The 19,482-nt window shown below is 37.1% G+C and overlaps 1 protein-coding gene across 6 annotated transcripts in view; it reads left to right on the forward strand.

Annotated features, from left to right (window-relative positions):
• Window positions 1-19,482, forward strand: part of pard3bb (par-3 family cell polarity regulator beta b) — a 314,850-nt gene that overhangs the window by 71,156 nt on the left and 224,212 nt on the right. For all 6 annotated transcript variants that reach the window (XM_079619492.1, XM_079619489.1, XM_079619490.1 and 3 more), the window contains one exon: window positions 12,568-12,644. In XM_079619492.1, the coding sequence (XP_079475618.1) occupies window positions 12,568-12,644 (77 nt within the window). The remainder of the gene's footprint in view (window positions 1-12,567; window positions 12,645-19,482) is intronic.

The following is a 19,482-nucleotide window of genomic DNA, read 5'->3' on the forward strand; positions in this document are numbered from 1 at the left end:
GTTTTTCCAGCATTTGAAGTTGTTTTGGGGGTATTGGCGTGCCAGAAGTGACTGTTTACATGTTCAATCAGTGAGTATGTGAACTCGTAGATCATTTTAATTTGATTTGAAGGGATGTTGTTGTGGCACTGTGGGCTGTTTAGCACACATATGTTTGCACTAGTGATGTCTGCTTTGATAAGTATGCCCAGAGGTCTATTGAGACCAGCAGTGTCATCTGGAGTCTGTCAGTGAGTACACACACTCTCACTAGTAGAGATTCCCCACACGCTTGATATGATTTCATCAGTGTAGTTTGGTAGAAGGTTCATTCGGTGGCTCTGGTTCTGGTCAGGACATCTTAATCGTTTCTTCTTTTCTTCTATTGGCTCAACTGCAGCATTTCATTCGTTGCTTATCTTCTGTTAGAAAGGGACATTGTTTGTTTTATTAGAGCAGACGTGCATGTGGTTGTCGCACATCTATTTCAGTGATATCTAATGAGACGTGAGCTGTTAGAAGGGAGAGGTTGTGTCTTTCCGACACGTTTAAACATTCAGCACGTTAAATGTCTGGCATTAGAATGCTTGAGTTAAAGCATGAGAAAGACTTTAATTAGTTTGTCACACTGGAGCAGCCTTTAGACAGTTCTCATCACTCATGGGGCTCACTTTTAATATTAAGTTGGAGAAACACTTAAAGTTGCTCTGCGTTCTTCGGTTGGAAATAGTTGGAAATTGGAAATACTCATTTTGAGAGGAAGTGAGATTGTTGGGCTGCTGAATAATTACTAGCGCAGTTCAGGGCTTATGGGTGTTTCTTCAACTATGGGGACTTTTGGCCTTGTGGACTTTCAATAAAAAGAGAAAAACTCCCTGAAATTTTTTCAAACTCTCCCTAGTTTAATTTAATCTGTTTGCAATGTTCTACAGGATATTAATCATTACATTTTTTTTTTAAGTCATGAACATTTCCACAACGGTGTCATTTCCATCACATCTCGAATCATGTATTATGCTTAATAGCATTGTGGAGGAAATTACGATTTATACAGTTTATGTTTCATACAATTTTTCACACTTACAAATTTAAAGCTTTGCCAAATTACATAGGCCAATAAAAATATTCTGATCACAAGTTCTAGTTTAAAATGTGGGACAAGGGTAAACAATAAAATCTACACAAAAAATGCTTTTGAAAAGTAGCAAAAAGACACACTTTCCGAGACTTTTATTTTAATGTGACCTTATAATAACTTTTGAACATCTGTTGGACAACAATCTGATCGTTTTTAATAAAAATCAAACACTGGGATTTTCTATCAATTTTGACAAGCATTATCATGTACACCTATGTAGGCATTTGGCTACATTTAAATTGTTTATTTGTTAAGATTTAAAATGTTATTTTTTGAAGTTAATACTCATTTTTATAATAATGATGAATGATCAATGTATTCCAGGGGTCATACCTTTTTACATATACTTAAAGGGCACCTATTATGGAATTTTGAAATTTACCTTTCATGTAGTGTGTAACATAGATCTAAGTGAACAAAAACATCCTGCAAAGTTTGAAATATGAAAGTGCACCGTATATAAAGTTATTGTCTTTCAAAAGTAAGAGTCGACTCGGAGTCATTTTTATGAATCGTTAGAAGACCGAAGCTTTTTCTCTGACTAGATGACGTCAACTTGTCAAGCTATTTGAATACGATACGCCCACTTATTGCGCTCCAAGGCCAGGGAAAATATCACGGCGACGAGACGCTGTGTTCTGAAGTGCGGCTCAAAAGCAAACTTTTTTCATCTGCCCAAGGAGGAGCATTTGAAGACTAAGTGGCTACAATTCATATATACAACTATACCACAGAAGTGCAGTCCGAGCCTGTGCTTTGTTCGCGCCATTTTGAAGACGATTGCTTTACCAACTTAAATGCACTCAAACTGGGATTCGCGAGCCGGCTGATATTGAAGGAAGGTTCAGTTCCAAGTGTATTTGCATCAGCTTCCTCCTCCGTATCACAACCTGTAAGTGTTATTAATAATTGTTGCTTTTATGTTTTATGTAGCATGCTTAATTATTATTTTGTTTGTTGTGTAAGCACCGTTTAGCTTCTAGGTCTTCAATGGCATGTATTGAGATATGGGAAGTGTTTGTCGTTGTTTTCGGAGTTGTCTTAAAGAATAGAGGAATACCTCGTAGTAACGTAACTGTATTTTTTTGTATTTTTTTTTGTAAAAACGTTATGTTTATGCATCGGGCTAACGCAAACAAAGACTGATTGTGCTTTTACAATATGAACTCTGAGATATGCTCGCTAACATAACATTAAATTCTTTATCTTATTTTTAGTTTTTTACTACAAACTAAAGCAGTGGACTATAATCATTATTATAACAAAATTAAATTGATAAAAGCATCATTGTACTCCGTGTTAAAAATAAGTATTATCTCTGTAAACACTGCTGGGTCATCTGACCAATCAACGCAGATTAGCGTCGCGCAAAGGAGGGGTTTGGAAAAGGAGTCGTTGAACGAATCATTTGGGAGTCGGTGAGCAAATCAGGTAAAAATAAATGCATATTATACGACAACAAAAGTGTTTTTTGACATTGCATGCACGTAAAACTGTTGTTGGGGACTCCCTAAACAACATTAGGAACATTTTTAATGTCATAATAGGTGCCCTTTAAGAATACCTGACCATACCCTAAAAATGTCCACATTTTAAAGAGAGTTACTTACATTTGCATGCAGCAGTTAGTGTCCCCAGGGGTCCTTCTCTGTGATATAATTTCTTGTCACATGGTCTTCTTACACAATATTAACAAAATGGCTCATTGAATGGAGGTTACAACACCTTGAGACGTCAGAAATTTGACTTGACTCGCATGATTATTTATAAAATTCAGAACAATGGTGTTCCATTTACTTTTATTTACTGTTAAATAGTTATAATGTAAGATTATGCCAAACTAGCTGATAAGGTGTTTTATTGAGAATTTCACCTTTTTTAAACAAGATCAATTATTTGGTACATAGTTTTTACGGCTACACCACATTGACATTTTTGCAATCATCCCCCAAATAATCTCTCAAAATGAGTCTTGGTCCTCAAAACAGAGAATGCATGCAAGAGCAAATTTGCCATTTTTATTTTGAAATGTTAACCCTATTAAATTAAATAAATCATATGGACACAAAAAATGAGCATCACGTCTATGACCCTTTTAATACAAATCAAACACTGGGACAAATGTTATTTGATTGATCTAAATTGCAAAGCATTCAGACTTTGGGAGTATAACTGTTAAATGGATGACCTGTTGGATTTATAAAGCCCCGTTCGACTCAATGTACAATACCAGTGAAAACTTTGGAAGCGATTAACTAAATATTCATCTAATTTTTGTATCTGATAGCAGACAAAGCATGCCTTCATTGCAAAGCAACATATGAATAAAAAATAAGGTTGATAAGACCTTGAATAATTTCAGTGTACAGACCTGTAATATACAGTAGACAAAGGGTGGAAGCTAACATATAAGATAGTTTAATAAAACACTGTTAGTTTCATAGTTGTAATGACTATTTGATAGTTCATAGTTGTACTTGACTATTGTTATTAAATGAGGAAAATGGTAATAATAAAGGATCCAAACTTTAGACTGATACTGTAGCTTAATTGAAACTAGAGTGATAAACCAGTAATTAAAGGGATCGTTCACTCAAAAATTAAGATGGTGCCTTCATTTACTCACACTCATGTCATTCCAATCCTGTTTGACTTTCTTTCTTCTGTTTTATGGTCCATATAATGGAAGTCAATGGTCAGCAAAACTGTTTGGTTACCATCATCTTTTGTGTCATACAGGTTATAAAAATAAAAACATAGACAGAACACATCTGAATGGTGAATCAAGGATCATTTTTGACTGGTTCTTTGAAACAAACTGTCAGATTAAACAAATCGGTTTGAGATCATTTCCCTCGGTTCTTCCAAGCTTCTCCATGTTGTTCTCATTGACGCTGTCTCTAACCTTTGTGTCTCTTTGTTGGCCTTGTGGGTAATGTGTCCCTCAGGAGCTGCTGTTTAAAATTACCTCTGGCACTCTCAACCTCTCCCCATTGACCGTATGCACAGGTCTCTCTCTTCCATCCTGACCTTGCAGTCCACTGAAGTACCGGCACTGATGGGCAGTGTAAACATCTCTGCCGCGATCTCCTGCCTAATCCGAAACAGGCCACATGGCAGCCGAGTGTCTAACGCAGCATTTGTCATGCTGTCAGGCGTGAGATGGGCCAGGGGGAGAGAACGAGGGATGGAAAAGCAGGGATGTGAAAGAAAGAAATAGGACGGCATGAGACTGATTGTGATTTAGGACGAGTCAGATGAAGGAGAGAGGAAGTACATGGTTTAGCTCAGAGGTCTCTTTCCACTGTAGGGCGTCTGGCAAGTGTCACCTGAGGCCTTGTGGTTAAGATCTGCGTGTGGAAGTCTGGCAGAGCGGTTATCTTCTACACAGACCAACCTGTACGCTTTTATCACTTCTGACATGTTTAGGAATTGTTCCATGACATCACTGTAAACTCCCATAGTTCATGGGGCTCTCTGATGATGTGCAGAAATCTTGTAAAATGTTGTTAAACTTGACTAACAATGTCCAACATTGTCTTTATTGACAGGCTGTAACTGTAAATTAAGACATCTGTACATCATCTGAGTTCTGGTGGAAGTCGGGATGTCTTTTCTGTCTTTAATAAGACCGAAAGCTGAGAGTTGCAGCCAAAGGGGATTTTCCATGAATAACAGCTCACATTTGGTTTTTATGATCTTTAAAATCAGTTAAAATCGAACTGATTCTGAAATCTGGTTGCATCATAAGGAGAATCTTTACATTCACACATTACAAGATATTTAAAATATCATGACAGAGGGACCCTCAGGTGATCTTGGAGTACGACGAAATGGATTGTCTGTTCTTCAGCAAGAACTGGAGGTGCGATTTTAAACTGCCGATTTTAATATCTGTTAACAGTAGTACGCTAGCTAACGCTAGCTTTAAGGGCTAAAATGTTTACACCATCTTATTAGCTTATAGCGCTAGCAGCTTTCTACATTCACCTGGTACGTTCAAAACCGAGGCAATTTCTACCCAGCTCTTCTCTTTGTCCGTATGGTTGTGGTACATTTATACGTATGTTATACATGAATGTTTGTCATGTTGTTGACAACCGAACACCCCGAACACACACACACACACACACACACACACACACACACACACACACACACACACACACACACACACACACACACACACACACACACACACACACACACACACACACACACACACACACACACACACACACACACACACACACACACACACACACACACACTCTTTGCCTCTATCCCTCTATCCCTAAAACACATTGTCAATGATGAGATTGAAAAGACCATTGATTTATTTTTTGTTATGGTTGGGTTTCATCAATAGCTCCAGATTTAAGTGCATCCAGGGTGTTCTTTCAATAAGGATCAATACTTGACCCTACAAATATTTTTGACATATGTCTATACATTTTCTGCGGGCTTGGTGAAACCCCAGGGGTTTGATATCCTGAGGTTGAGTCTGTAGGATCACTTAAGCATTTCATTAAATCCTCACTGACCCGTCAGATCCTTTTATTCCGAGCTAGCAGCTCATCATTGACTGTCTTTACATGCACAAAAATATTCTGATAAAGGCAAGTCTAGGTGATATTAAATGTGCATGATTTTTTTTTCAACTGACTGTATTTCATTGACTACTTCTCTTAACCAGCAGTAGAGAAGTAAAAGAAATTCGACAATGAAGAGATAAAGATGAAGAGAAACAGTGATGAGTAAAGACCCTCAGGCCTACAGTTTTAGACCAGAGAGCAGAACGTCCCTCTTGTCTCCATCTGCCTTGATCCCATGAGTCTAAATCTAAACTCATCATGTTGCTGACACACCATCAGTTACCCTCTACTTTAATGGCCTTCGGCTCTTGTCCGACCAATAGGAACCGGAGCAGCGTGATCTGAGACTGAGGAATAAGCTAGTGAGTCATGTGCACATCCAGTGAAACCATCACGCAAAGCTAATCGCTCATGACTGAGAGTGATGGATGCTGAGGAACTATGGGAAGGGAAGGCCAGTCTTTCTAATTGTGCTTAAGGTGTTCACTCTTGTTCCTTGTCATTGTAGGACATAGCTGCTTAACTCTGATGCTTAATGGAGGTCTGCTGAATTTAGAGTCCACTGTTCATATGATGATGGAAAGGTGCTTAACTCGGACGTCTTTTGAATCTAGAACATTGAGAAATGGACTGAGGGGTTGAAATAGGATAGAAAGTAAGCTGCATAAATGCTTTTCTTATTCAGTATTTGTGTCTTGTTTCCCCAGTACAAACATATAAACACTCTTAAATGAAGATGCATTTACTTCAGAAGAAAAATTACATTAGATGTTGTCTTTTTTTTTTTTTTTGAAAGATTTGTCAAAATTAAGTAGTTTTTGCTTAAAACAAGAAAAAAGTCTGCCAATACACTAAGAAAAAATTGTTTTCTCTTTAAAAACATTTTTTGGCAGATATTTTGTTTCTCAAGTAAATTAATCTTGATCTAAGCCTGTTTAAGTATTTGTACTGGAAAACAAAACACAAATACTAAGTGAGATTTATTTATTTAAAAAAAAAAATTGTTGTTGTTGCAGTGGATTTCAAAGGAGACATTATGAAAATCAGGAATCACTTGTGTTCGCATATGCACAGTTATTATTCATAAATTGGTTCACCTTGATGAAATACAGTGTGAATTTTACGCAATGCCAAAAGTCCAGCCAATCAGAACAGAGGCTATTTACAGTACATGCAGACATCTTAAGGGTACAGTATCAAAATCAGTTTAATTATGAGGCTCATTGAAAGGTTGGGAAATTATAATTCAGTGTTCTTTTTTTCTTAATTGTTTTCAAGACACTTTGACTACAATTAATTTGCATTTAGGGGACAAAATAAGATACAGCTTCGTTTAAGTGTTTTTAAAGTCAAACAAACCACAGCTGCGATATTTTCAGTCGAATCAATCCATGAATTCTGTATAGTTGTATCTGCACATTGAGTTGGGATAGGAGAGAGTATTTTTACATTAAAAAACAAAACAATTACATGTCACACTTCACTTATAATGTTGACCTCTTCTTTATAAATGTGTTTATGGGTGATACTCAGACTTTGAATATGATTTTATTTATAGTGGTTACTGTAAATAGTTGTTCTCATTCCGTTTTATTGTCAGTCTTGTTGTGACTCATTTGTTCAGGGTGTCAGTGCTCTGTATTGAAGAGTTTTGATTAGACTGAGCTTATAGCAGAGATCCACACACTGTGTGACAGAGACAAGCCCCACAGGAAGGCCCTTTCGACCGCCAGTGGAGATCCTTACAATTCTGTCTGCCTGTATCTTTTTCTCTTTCTCTATCACTGTCTGCTTTCTTTTTTTTTCTCTGTCTGATGATGAGAAAAACTCAGGATGACGGTTTCATAAATCCACAGTCATGGCTCAGTTCTTTTTCACTGTTTCTTTGGGTGATTGCCATCTGAATTTAATTCCTGGTTGAGGAAGAACTTTATTCTTTTTGCAAGAGAATGAAAAGAAAGGAAATAATCTTATAATACAGGAAGTCATATAGGAACAAAAGAGTATGGAGCAGGGCTGCACAGCAGGGGTCTGCTGGTAGATGTTGTAATTACACCATCTTATTCTTCAAACAACATATTCCTGCATTGGCGGTCTATCTGAATTTAGTTTTTTTTAGTCTGATAAAATGTGTGTACAGTCATGTGAAAAAATAAAGTACACCCTTTTGAATTTCAAGACATAATAAAAAAACATTTGGTCCTTAGCAGGTCTAAAAATTAGGAAAATACAACCTCAGATGATCAACAACACATGGCATATTACACTGTCATTATTTATTTAACAAAAGTAAAGCCCAAATGGAGAAGCCATGGGTGGCAAACTAAGTACACCCTATGATTCAGTTGCTGGTAGAGCCACTTTTAACAGTAATAACTCGAAGGAATCATTTTCTATATGACTTTATCAGTCTCTCACATCATTGTGGGAGGATTTTTGGCTCACTCCTTACAGCACTCCTTCAGTTCATTGAGGTTTGCTTGTATTTGTTTATGCACAGCTCTTTTAAGGTCCCACATCATTTCAATCAGTCTGAAGTCTGGACTTTGACTGGGCCAGTTTAACAGCTTGATTCTTTTCTCTTTCAGCCATTCTGGTGTAGATTTTCTGGTGTGCTTGGGATCATTGTCCTGTTACATGGCCCAATTATGCCAGATGGCCTCACATTTGACTCTGGAATACTTTGGTATACAGATGAATTCATAGTTGATTCAATGACTGCATAGTTGACTCAATGACTGCAAGGTGCACAGTTCCTGTGGCTCCAACACAAGCCCAACTCTCCACCCCTGCACCATGCTTGATGGTTTTTCTGTGTTGTCTGATTTTCTGTGTTTGGTTTTCTCCAAACGTGGCACTGTGCATTATTGCCAAACATCTCCACGTTGGTCTCGTCTGTCCAAAGGACATTGTTTCAGAGGTCTTGAGGTTAGTTCAGTTGCAACTTTACAAATGCAAGCCGTGCTGCCATGTTCTTTTTTTATAGAGAAGAGACTTTCTCCTTGCAACCTTTCCAAACATGCCATACTTGTTCAGTCTTTTTCTACTGTCTTGAGCTTTAACATTTAGCATGTTAACTGAGACCTGTAGAGACGTAGCTCTTGGGTTTTTTGTGATTTCTCTGAGCAGTGCACAGTCTGATCTTGGTGTGAATCTGCTGGGCAGTTGCCAATCTTCCCAGGAGTGGACGCCTGGGAAGATTGGCAACTGTCTTGACCGTTTTCCGCTTGTGAATAATCTTCCTCACTGTAGAATGATGGACTTCAAATTGTTTGGAAATGGCTGTATAACCCTTCCTAAATGGCAGCAAAAATTGCTTCTCTAAGATCATTGCGGATGTCTTTCCTCCTTTGCCATTCACCTGAACACACACCTGAATGCTCTAGAGCAGCAAACTCCTATGGAAGCAGTAAGGGTGTACTTAGTTCTTCACCCATTGCTTCTCTATTTTGGCCTATGTTAAATAAGTAATGACACAGTGCAATATGTCATGTGTTGTTGTTCATTTGAGTTGTATTTACTTTATTTTAAGACCTGCTAATATTTTGATTGAAAATATTTGTATACTTTTTGGGGGATTAAATAATATTTAGAGCTGTCAAAATTAACACTTTCATTTTTTAGATGCATTGTTTACTGTTTAATGCAAACTTACTTAATGGGATTCTTGGCATTCTGTCTGTGAAATGGCTTTCTGTGAACACACACCTAAAATGATCGCACAAACAGCACTGCAGAACCACATTTAGTGCTCTTTTGCATCTTAAAGTGCTTGAACGGTCAAACAACACAGTTTTGGCGAGTTTCCTCGCCAGCCCTGTCTTACATGAGTTTAAAAACTCTGAACTGACTGTAATGATTTGAGATAAATCGGATGTGTCAGGTCTGCATCGTGTGTCAGGTCTGCTGCAGTTTATTGGCTATTGCTTAGGCCTAATTGATCAATATTTCCAAATTGGTTCGTCTGTAGTAGAGCATTGGATAGATCATGGATCAGAGCACAATGTCCTCTCTTTCAGTTTAACATGGTGCTTTATTAAACTTGTTTATCTGTATTCATGCCCATGAACGGTTATATATTAGGATCATTCTACTGGATTATGAAGTCATGCTCCTCTGTTGGGCTGGTTGTTAGACATAATTGACTGAATGGAGTGGAGCAGCACACTGTCTGTCGCTCTAAACAGCTGGAGGTCTGGAAGAGAACCGTGTTTCCTTATAGTTGCGTTGAAAGCAAGGCCCGAGGGGCAGCCCTGGGGGCTTTTATCCCGGTAGATCCTGAGCTTTAGTAGGCAGTGGAGAGTAAGTTGAGGGTTTGTGAGAATGTTCAGGTTTGAATGAAGACCCAAAGATGAGTTAGGCTGAGCACACTGCTACTGACTCCCTGCTGTACTAAGGAAAGTCTTTTTTCCCTTATTAGTCATGCGTGCTTAACCAAGCAACATAATTAAATACACAATAAAACAATTCTACATACACAAGTAAATCAAAACAGAGGGAGGTTATAATATATATTTATTTATATATACACTGAACAAAATTATAAACACAACGCTTTTGTTTTTACCCTCATTTTTCTTGAGCTGAACTCAAAGATCTAAGACTTTTTCTATGTACACAAAAGGCCTATTTCTCTCAAATATTGTTCACAAATCTGTCTAAATCTGTGTTAGTGAGCACTTCTCCTTTGCCGAGATAATCCATCCACCTCACAGGTGTGGCATATCAAGATGCTGATTAGACATTGCACAGGTGTGCCTTAGGCTGGCCACAATAAAAGGCCACTCTAAAATGTGCAGTCCCAATCTCAGAGAATCCTGAACATAATGTATCATGGTTTTCACAAAATATTAAGCAGCACAATTCTTTTAAACATTGATAATAATAAGAAATCTTTCTTAAACAACAAATCATCATGTTAACATTATTTCTGGATCACGTGACACTAGCTGAGGACTGGAGTGATGATGCTGAAAATTCAGCTTAGTATATTTCTTAGTATAAATCTAATGTAATGTTTAAATAGAAAATTGTTATTTTTAATTGTAATAATATTACTCTTTCCCCTGTATTTTTAATCAAATAAAAGCAGTTTGGTGAGCATAAGAAACTTCTTTCAAAAAACATGAAAACATCTTACCGACCCCAAACTTTTGACTAGTACTGTATGTAAATTATACTTAAAAAAAAAACATTTGAAAAAACATATTTTTTTTTCAGAGTATACATTTATACATGAAAGTGTACAGTTTTCTTTATATTTTAGAAACGAGGCAACCAATTTTTCGTATGTTTACCTCCGATTTTCTTCAGTCGCAGTATCAGCGGAGAATCATCTGAGGTCAGTGAGAGCTGTTGCCCACCTGCACGGTTAAAGGCATTTAAAACTATTGATGGAAGGCAACAGGTCTGAAAATGTATGCGGCGTGCTTGAGGGAGGCAGCAGACTGGAATTTACAAAGCGTCGTGTCAGAGCCTCTGACACCCAGACAGCTGCTGTTTGCTGTGCAGAAAAAGAACAAAATATTCCCCTAAACCTTCTTGAAACGCTGTCAGTTTTTTTTTTCCTCCCTCACTCTCGCAGGGTGCTTGACGTGCCCCTACTCCACTGAAGTGTGAATAAGTGAGATGTAAACTGTGTTTAACTCGGGGTTAGAGTCAGCTTCTGCATCTGAGCCGGAGGAATGGAGCCGAACGCTCATGTCCAGTCATGAAACCGTATTCTGGGCTGAAGAGGAGACAACTATGAAAAGCGTGTTCATAATGTGGTGTATTGCTGGGAGACACAGAATGTTTAGTTGAGAATATATCATTCCAACTAAACTGTAGACTCCAAATGTATAATATAAGAAAAACATAGTAAAAATGTGTTTTCATTGTGTGAACACCAGGAATAACCAACTTTTCAATTCATATTACGGCGGTTACACTTTATTTCAATTAGACATTCTACTATTAACTACTGTTTAAATAACTTTATAACTGCATGTAAAATAACTCTCATTAATTTGCAATTACATGTCAACTGCCAGTCATTAAAGTATTATTAGACTGTTAGGATTAGTATAATAATTTGACATGTAGTTGCAAAGTTACTTTTGGTCAGTAGAATGTCTGTTGGGGAGCATCAAAGTAAAGTGTTAGCAGATATTGAGCAGACGGTCTACTATTACTGGTTGTTGACATGTAGTTGTAAAGTTACTTATACTTAGTAGAATGTCTAAACTGTTCAAAAGTTTGGGGTTGTATGATTTTTCTGTTTTTGAAAAGTCTCTTATGCTTACCAATACTGCATTTATTTTATCAAAATGCAGTAAAACAGTAATAATGTGAAATATTATTACAATACAATATAACTGTTTTCTGTTCATTTAACATTATATTTTAAAATGTAATTTTTTCCTGTGATCAAAGCTAAATTTTCAGCAATCATTACTCCAGTCTTCAGTGTCACATGATCCTTCAGAAATCATTCTAATATTCTGATTTGATGCTCAATAATTATTTCTTCTTATTATCAATGTTGAAAACAGTCGTGCTGCTTAATATTTTTAAGGAAACAGTCATACTTTTTTTTATTCTTTGATGAATAGAAAGTTAAAAAGAAAAGCATTATATATATATTTAACAATTTAAGTCCTTACGGTCACTTGATCAATTTAATGTATCCTTGCTGATTAAGTGTCAGTTTCTTGCAAAAAAAAAAAAAAAAAAACACAAACAAACTCTTCTGTATATAAATTATAGTAATCAGTACAATTCCCTGCATATAATTGTACTAAAACATACAAATATATAGTTGTGTATATATACAAAATGATTTGTTTTTATTAATATTGTATGTTTGTTTTTCAGGTACTCTACTAGTACGGAGCAGTAGCGATTCTGCTCTTGGACCTCCTCAGATGGAAGATGTGAATGGCAGAGCCATGGTAAACCCGCAATGATACACTCAAAACACATTGAGAGTGCTGATCTCGTCACCACATAACAATATAAAAGCTAACAACTATTAATATAGATTACCATCATGTCTATAATGCAATCTGCTATAAATACTTCCAACCTGATGGGCCGTGCTGGAAACATCAACAGTTAAGCAGGACATACAGGTGGTGTCCAACTCACACGGCTGTTAAAAGCGCCTCATTGCACCCTATTGATTTTATAAGAGGTGTTTTCATGCTGGGTTTTGCTATCCAGCCATCGTGACTACATTATTTAAGCTGATTTACACACAATAACCAGTTGGAACCAAACTGGTCTAAGCTGTTTTTTAGTGTGGCAAGCTGTTTTTTATCCAAATATAAACATTGGCATACATAATGTTTAGTTACAATGTAATTACAATATATATTGTTAAAGCTAAAGTGTGTTTTCTAAGCCACGAGTGGTGTTTGGTGTTGTTGTTGCCAGACACACATCACCTTTAAAATAATATTCAGCTGAAAACATACTTAAACCAAAAGGTTCTCAGTGCATTGTAACTTCTTCTTAATGAGGAAGGGTTTTGTTGTTGTTGCTGGTTGTTTTTCCAGAAGGTCTTTGTCTCAAGGTTTCCATTAAGGCTTCCAGACTAAAACCAGCAGCAAGACATCGATTCACTATTTTGTGTTCTTTTATAAGCATCCCACCTCTTTTGTTGCATTTTCATTCATTTAGTCATTTTTTCCCTCCTTCTCCCTCAATAAAATGCTCATCTAGAATAGCCTCAATGTTCTGATGAAATGGCATTTGAGCAGAGCTGTATCGCTACAGTGTGTTGGATGCATTTATGGAGCTTTGTGGAGTTAGTGAAGTATGGCCATTTGTTTCTCTCTTGCGTGCTCTCTCTCCCCCCTGGTCTGCTTAATGGACTGTCTCGCTCTCCCCCCGCCTGCTTAATGGACTGGCTCAGAATAGATGGAGTTTTTTATGATTACCACTCTGCTCATTCAGAGCCTTTTATTGGAGCATCGTGGATGGCTTTAATGTACTTCACCTCTCTTTCTTTCACTCCTCTCTGTCTGTCCTCATTCTCGCTCTGAATTTCATTTTTTTTGTGTCTTTCTATTTTGTTTCTTTTTGCTTTATTCTTTTTTCTGTACCTGACCACAGGTTTACAACCAGTTGTTTGTGGGTTTTTAGTGTGTGTGTGTGTGTGTGTGTGTGTGTGTGTGTATATATATATATATATATATGTATATATATATGTATATGTTATACTGTTGTTTGGCTTTGCTATATAAATGTTCTTCTTCTGCACCTTCAGTCAGATTTAAGGCCTATTCACACCAAGAGTGATTGGACAAAAATGACACACATCAGACTATGTTTGGAAAATGTTTGTGTTTAATATCTTGGCCAGTGTTATTTTAGGATTATTTATATACTATTATTATGGTAATACTTTACAATAAGGTTTCATTTGTTAACATTAGTTAACTACTTTAGTTAACATAAACTAAGAATGAACAATACGTACAGCATTTATCAATCTAAGTTATTTCAATGTTTAATACATAATTTAAATCAAACGTTGTATTTGTTAACATTAGTTAATGCACTATGAACTAATATGGAACGACTTTTTTATTAACTAACATTAACAAAGATGAATAAATACTGTAACAAATGAACTGCCTATTGTTATTTCATGTTAATTAATACATTACCTAATGTTACAAATGAGATCTTATTGTAAAGTGTTACCATTATAGTTTTTTGTCATATTTATTCTTAATATTACTTCATTACTAAATTACATTTTTGGGATTCAACTTAAATTTATTTTAGGTAAGTTGTTCCAAATTTGAGCAATATCGAAATATCAGGGATTTATTTATTGTTGTTTTATATTAAAAATACATAATAGTATTACTATTAATTATAATTATTCTTAAAATGTTTGTTTATAACATATTTAGCAGTATTTACATTTTTTGATCATTTAATTTTTTTCTAGTTTTAATTTAGATATTGTTATATGTGAGATCTTGTGACGTGTTCCTTGCCCAAAAGCCAACAATATAGCATTCTGTTCTTTGAGGGTCTTACTGGAGCTGTTTGGACACTAACAAGTGTAGTTTCAAGATGATAATTCACAAGACTTACAGTATATCTTATTTTATAAGATTGATATCCTTATTTTTTCACCAAGCATATTTTTACACTGTCTGAAGGGGTATAGACAATCATATATTTTTCTTTTTAACATGTTGTCAAACTGAACTTTCGCACTCTGCACGAATAGGCCATTACGTGTAGTAGTAGTTGAGTGACGGATTTAAGTAGCCGACAGCATGCTGGTAATTAATTAGTGTTTTCTCTGTTACTCTGAGTGGGTCTGACTCCTGTGTATGATTTATTGAGGGTTCTGTTCTCCATGGCTGTTATAAGCCGAGATCAGAGCAGAGGCATTCCTGCAGTATCAAGTGGCACTGAGCGGCTTTCAGATAATTTATGTGTCTGATGAGAAACGGTCGTTTTGTCTGCACACCCTCAGACGGGCAGGAAACCTGCGGCACGACACCCAACTTCAACACAACCTGACAGACAAAGCCTCAGTACCAAGATGGATGAGGTTATCCCTTTCCTCCGGGGTCGGAAGACCCCGAGCGTCTTTCACCCCCAGCTCTCCCTGCAGGGTTAAGGGAACTCCCGCTCTTCCCCGGCGACAGGAATGTGAAGCGGACAGCGGAACCTCAAGAGTATAATGTGCTCACGCCCGCACACCTCTATCAGTGTTCCGGAACGCTCCACAAACATTGCCAAACAGAGACTCTTCCTTCCTGCAATTTGATTCCAGTGCTTCGGCCTCGGTCTCTGTCCGCGAGACCTTTGTCGTCTTCCCTTTGTTGTTTTGGCCTTCTTCCTTAGATATTCATTACACATTAAAGCATTTTTCTTGGGTGCCCTCACACCTGCGGCCGTCCCCGTTTCCTTTTCCCTTATGCTGCTCCGTGCTTCCTTCATCTCTCCCCTTCATCGCCTGTATATCATTTAGCAGCCGGCTGGCTGACTCCTGTGTTTTCATTGTATTTAAGAAGCTTTATTTCCTGCAGGGCTTACAGCACCTGTGGCACATCAGAGATTGAGGTTCTCTGCTCTCTTTCTGTCAAACACACAAACTCATAGACGTATCGCCTTCACTGAGACACACACATAGATAATAGGTTTTGCAGTGGAATATGGAAAACATGATTTGGGCCAGATGGTGGGCTGCTGCTTGGACAGTTTCGCCTTGTTTGCACTTGTTCTGATGTGGGAGAGGGTAGTCTTGCATTGCTAGACTTTTTGATTATTAACATAAAGGTCCACATTGCAACAGCCAAAATCGGCCCACTTAGACAGGAAGAGATCATCTGACATGTAAAGTGACCAACCACAGGTTTATTTTTTAACCAGCCTGGAATGAACAAAGGGAATAACAAAATGGGGTCAGTAAGATTTTTTTTTTTTTTTTTTTTTTAAGAAATTCATACTTGTATTCAGCAATGATACATTAAATCGATCAAATGTGATAGTAAAGACATTTATGTTTTATGATAAATAAATATGATTAATGAAGGATCATGTGATATTGAAGGCTGGAGTAATGGCTGCTTAAATAGCTTTGTCATCACAGGAAAAAACGTACCGCCACCAAATTTTTTTAATGGTAGTGTGGCAGTTGTATATATGAAGAGTTCAGATGCAAAAGCCTCTAAGTGCCATCTGAAATTTTCTTTTAAAAAATGTAATGGCAATGAAAATGACCTATTAATTGTCATTTAAGTGAAATTACTGAACTTAAATATACGAGCTTGTTAAAAATTATCATTCTAGAAGAAAATTTCAGATGGCACTATTCATATATATTTTAAAGAAGAAAATTTCTCTAAATAAGAATTTTCACCTATACATCAGGTATACACGCTTAAAACACCAAACATCGGCTAAGTCCGAATACTTACAAATGCTGCCTTTGGAGGATGCATTCCAAGGTAGGAAGGCATCAAGGCACGTCCGAATCCAATAACTTCACTTCCTGTCTCCTGAGATAACTTTGATATCCCAAAATCCTATGCGTTCCATTCGGTGACTGTTGGGCTACAAAAAGAAAGATGGTGTCTGACAGTTGCGGTTGGTGGTCAGTTTGTGTGTAAATGTACTTTTTTTGACCAACGGTTTCCACTTCTGATGTCATTTCTAGTGAGAAATTACTACTGTAGTAATTAAATATTCACTTAGTTTTCACCAAAGCTCGCTATTATTTTGCTGTATATCATTAAACCTGTACGCTTTCGAGACGTACCTTTCTGCACAAACGCTGCCTGCAAAGTCATTGCCTGATAGGGCAGCGAGGCAACAAGTCAGCTGACTAAGTTTTTGGACTCAACCATCGACAAGCCACAAGAGAAACACAAGGGCTATATATACACAAGGGTTAATGAGACTAACAAGACACACAAGGGAACAATCAGGGACTAATCAACATTAAAAACTACAAAGGCCTACAAACATGGCACAGAAACAATAACACATAAAACAGTAAGTACATGTAGTTTATTATTATTACTCAGTACTTAAATGCATAATGACACTCTAAGACAGACACCTTAAAACCCCCCACAAATGTTTATGTAGATCCATTTATAAATGCTTTATGTAAATTGTTGGGGAACATTTGCTCAGCAATGCGTCTCTGAAAATCTTGTTTCAAGCTGTGGTTTGGGCCGTGTGGGCAGGCTAGTAGAGCACTTTTCCACCAGTTTAATAACTTAGAACTGTAATCTTGTAAGAAAAAAAGTTTCAGTCTGCTCTCACCGCTTTTGTGTGCAGTTCGAAAGTGTCATCTGAGTCTATTTTGAAGAGTATTCATTGCAGACTATTCCTGTGCACCTTCCTGCACTGTAGCAAATGGACCACAAACCATCTAGCGTCATTTCTCACATTATTATCTAAATCCACTGTAAAAATCATAGTTTTCAATTTAAAATCAGAACTCTAGAGGATGGAGACAGCAGATAAGGTTTGTAACCTTGGAAACTGTCACTTGCGAATATATTTCTACAGATATTAGTCATGAGAGACAGAGATTCCGCTGGGATATATTTGTCCTGTGTGTCCTAGTCTATTTTTATACCCGCAGAACGTTAAAGTCCCTTAAGAACCAATTAGATATGTGGATTTGTTTTTATCTTTGCTGGTTGTTATGTTGGTGGTCCGAGTGTGAACCCAGGGACCTCACCCTGCAGTCCCACTGGCCAGCTCAGTGTTTCCGGGAGGGTCAGCCGGCACCGCACGCCTCTCATCTGGGATTAGAGTGTTCACTTGTTGGGGTTCATATACCTTTGTGGCACAGAATAAGTCCAGTGTCCACTGGATAAGCACACTTTATATGTTACTTCAGTTTTAGTTTTTGCTTTGTTTTGTTAATTAATAACACAAAGGTTCACATTGCAGTTTTTTTATAGCCAAGATCTGATCCAAGCTTAAATTTTGTGAAAATCTGCACACTTAGACAGGAAGAGATCCTCTGATATGTTAAAGGGATAGTTCACCCAAAAATGTAAATTCTTTTAATTTATTAATCCTCAAGTTGTTCTAAACCTATATGAGTTACTTTCTTCTGTTGGACACAAAATAATATATTTTGAAGAATGTTGGTAACCAAATAGTTTTTGGTCACCATTGACTTCAATAGTATTTATTTTTCCATACAATGGAAATCAATGGGGACCAGCAACTGTTTGGCTACCAACATTCTTCAAAATATCTACTTTAGAGTTCAACAGAATCTCATACAGGTTTAGAACATGAGGGTGAGTGAATGATAATATCATTTTCATTTTTGGGTGAACTATCCATGTAAGTGACCAACCACAGCTTTTTTTATTTATATAATACTCTTCAAAGTTTATAGCTTTGTTTTTGAGAAATTAGTACTTTTGTTCAGCAAGGAAGTGTTAAATGTATCAAATGTGCTCACAAACTTAATAAAAAAAAAGAAAGAAAAGTTTTTTGATACATGGCAGGGGGAGAAGTGAAGTTCAGAAAACTACTTGAAAGATATTACCCGCTAGCAAAAAATTCACCAACAGTTTTTTTTTAATTGCAAAGCACCAAGCCATCTCACTTTACCAGATAATGACCACTTTTCCACTCCTGTATCCAGCGGGATTAGTAGCACTGGTTCAGCTCTTACAGCACTCTCTTGAACAGGGGTCGGGGACCTTTTTTTTACTAAAGAGACCATTTTCATTTTTGGTTAATGCATTTTTCCAAAAGAGCCACAGCAAAATAATAATAACAATAATAAAAACTTATATATAATTAAAAAAAATATTTCAATAATAGTACATTTATTAGGGTCAAATATGCAACAAACAATAAATAAGTTGAAATATGGAATTAATTGTGCAGTGCTTCCACTGTGAGGTTAAGTTATCACCTGGGTCATATAAATCCTCTTTGTGTGTGTGTGTGTGTGAGAGAGAGTGAGAAAGAGAGCGCGAGTGGGAGAGAGAGGGAGTGAGTTAAGGCCAATTTATACTTCTGCGTCGGGTGCGCGCAGTAGGTACGGCGTAGCATACACATAGACGTGTGCCGTACCCTTCACTGTACCCTGACGCGCACCTCCTCAAAAATGTAACTACACGTCGCGACGACGCGGACCGCAAGATCTGTGATTGGTCGGCTTGGTAGCATTGCGTTTCCTCCTACGCGTTTCCGGCGTGTTCTTCTGCACCGCCCGCCATTTTTAAATTCAGAAGTTCTGTAAATTCAGAAATTTCACTAAAATTGACT

Source organism: Phoxinus phoxinus (genome assembly GCF_949152265.1).
Source record: "Phoxinus phoxinus genome assembly, chromosome: 7".
Taxonomy (NCBI): Eukaryota; Metazoa; Chordata; class Actinopteri; order Cypriniformes; family Leuciscidae; genus Phoxinus; species Phoxinus phoxinus.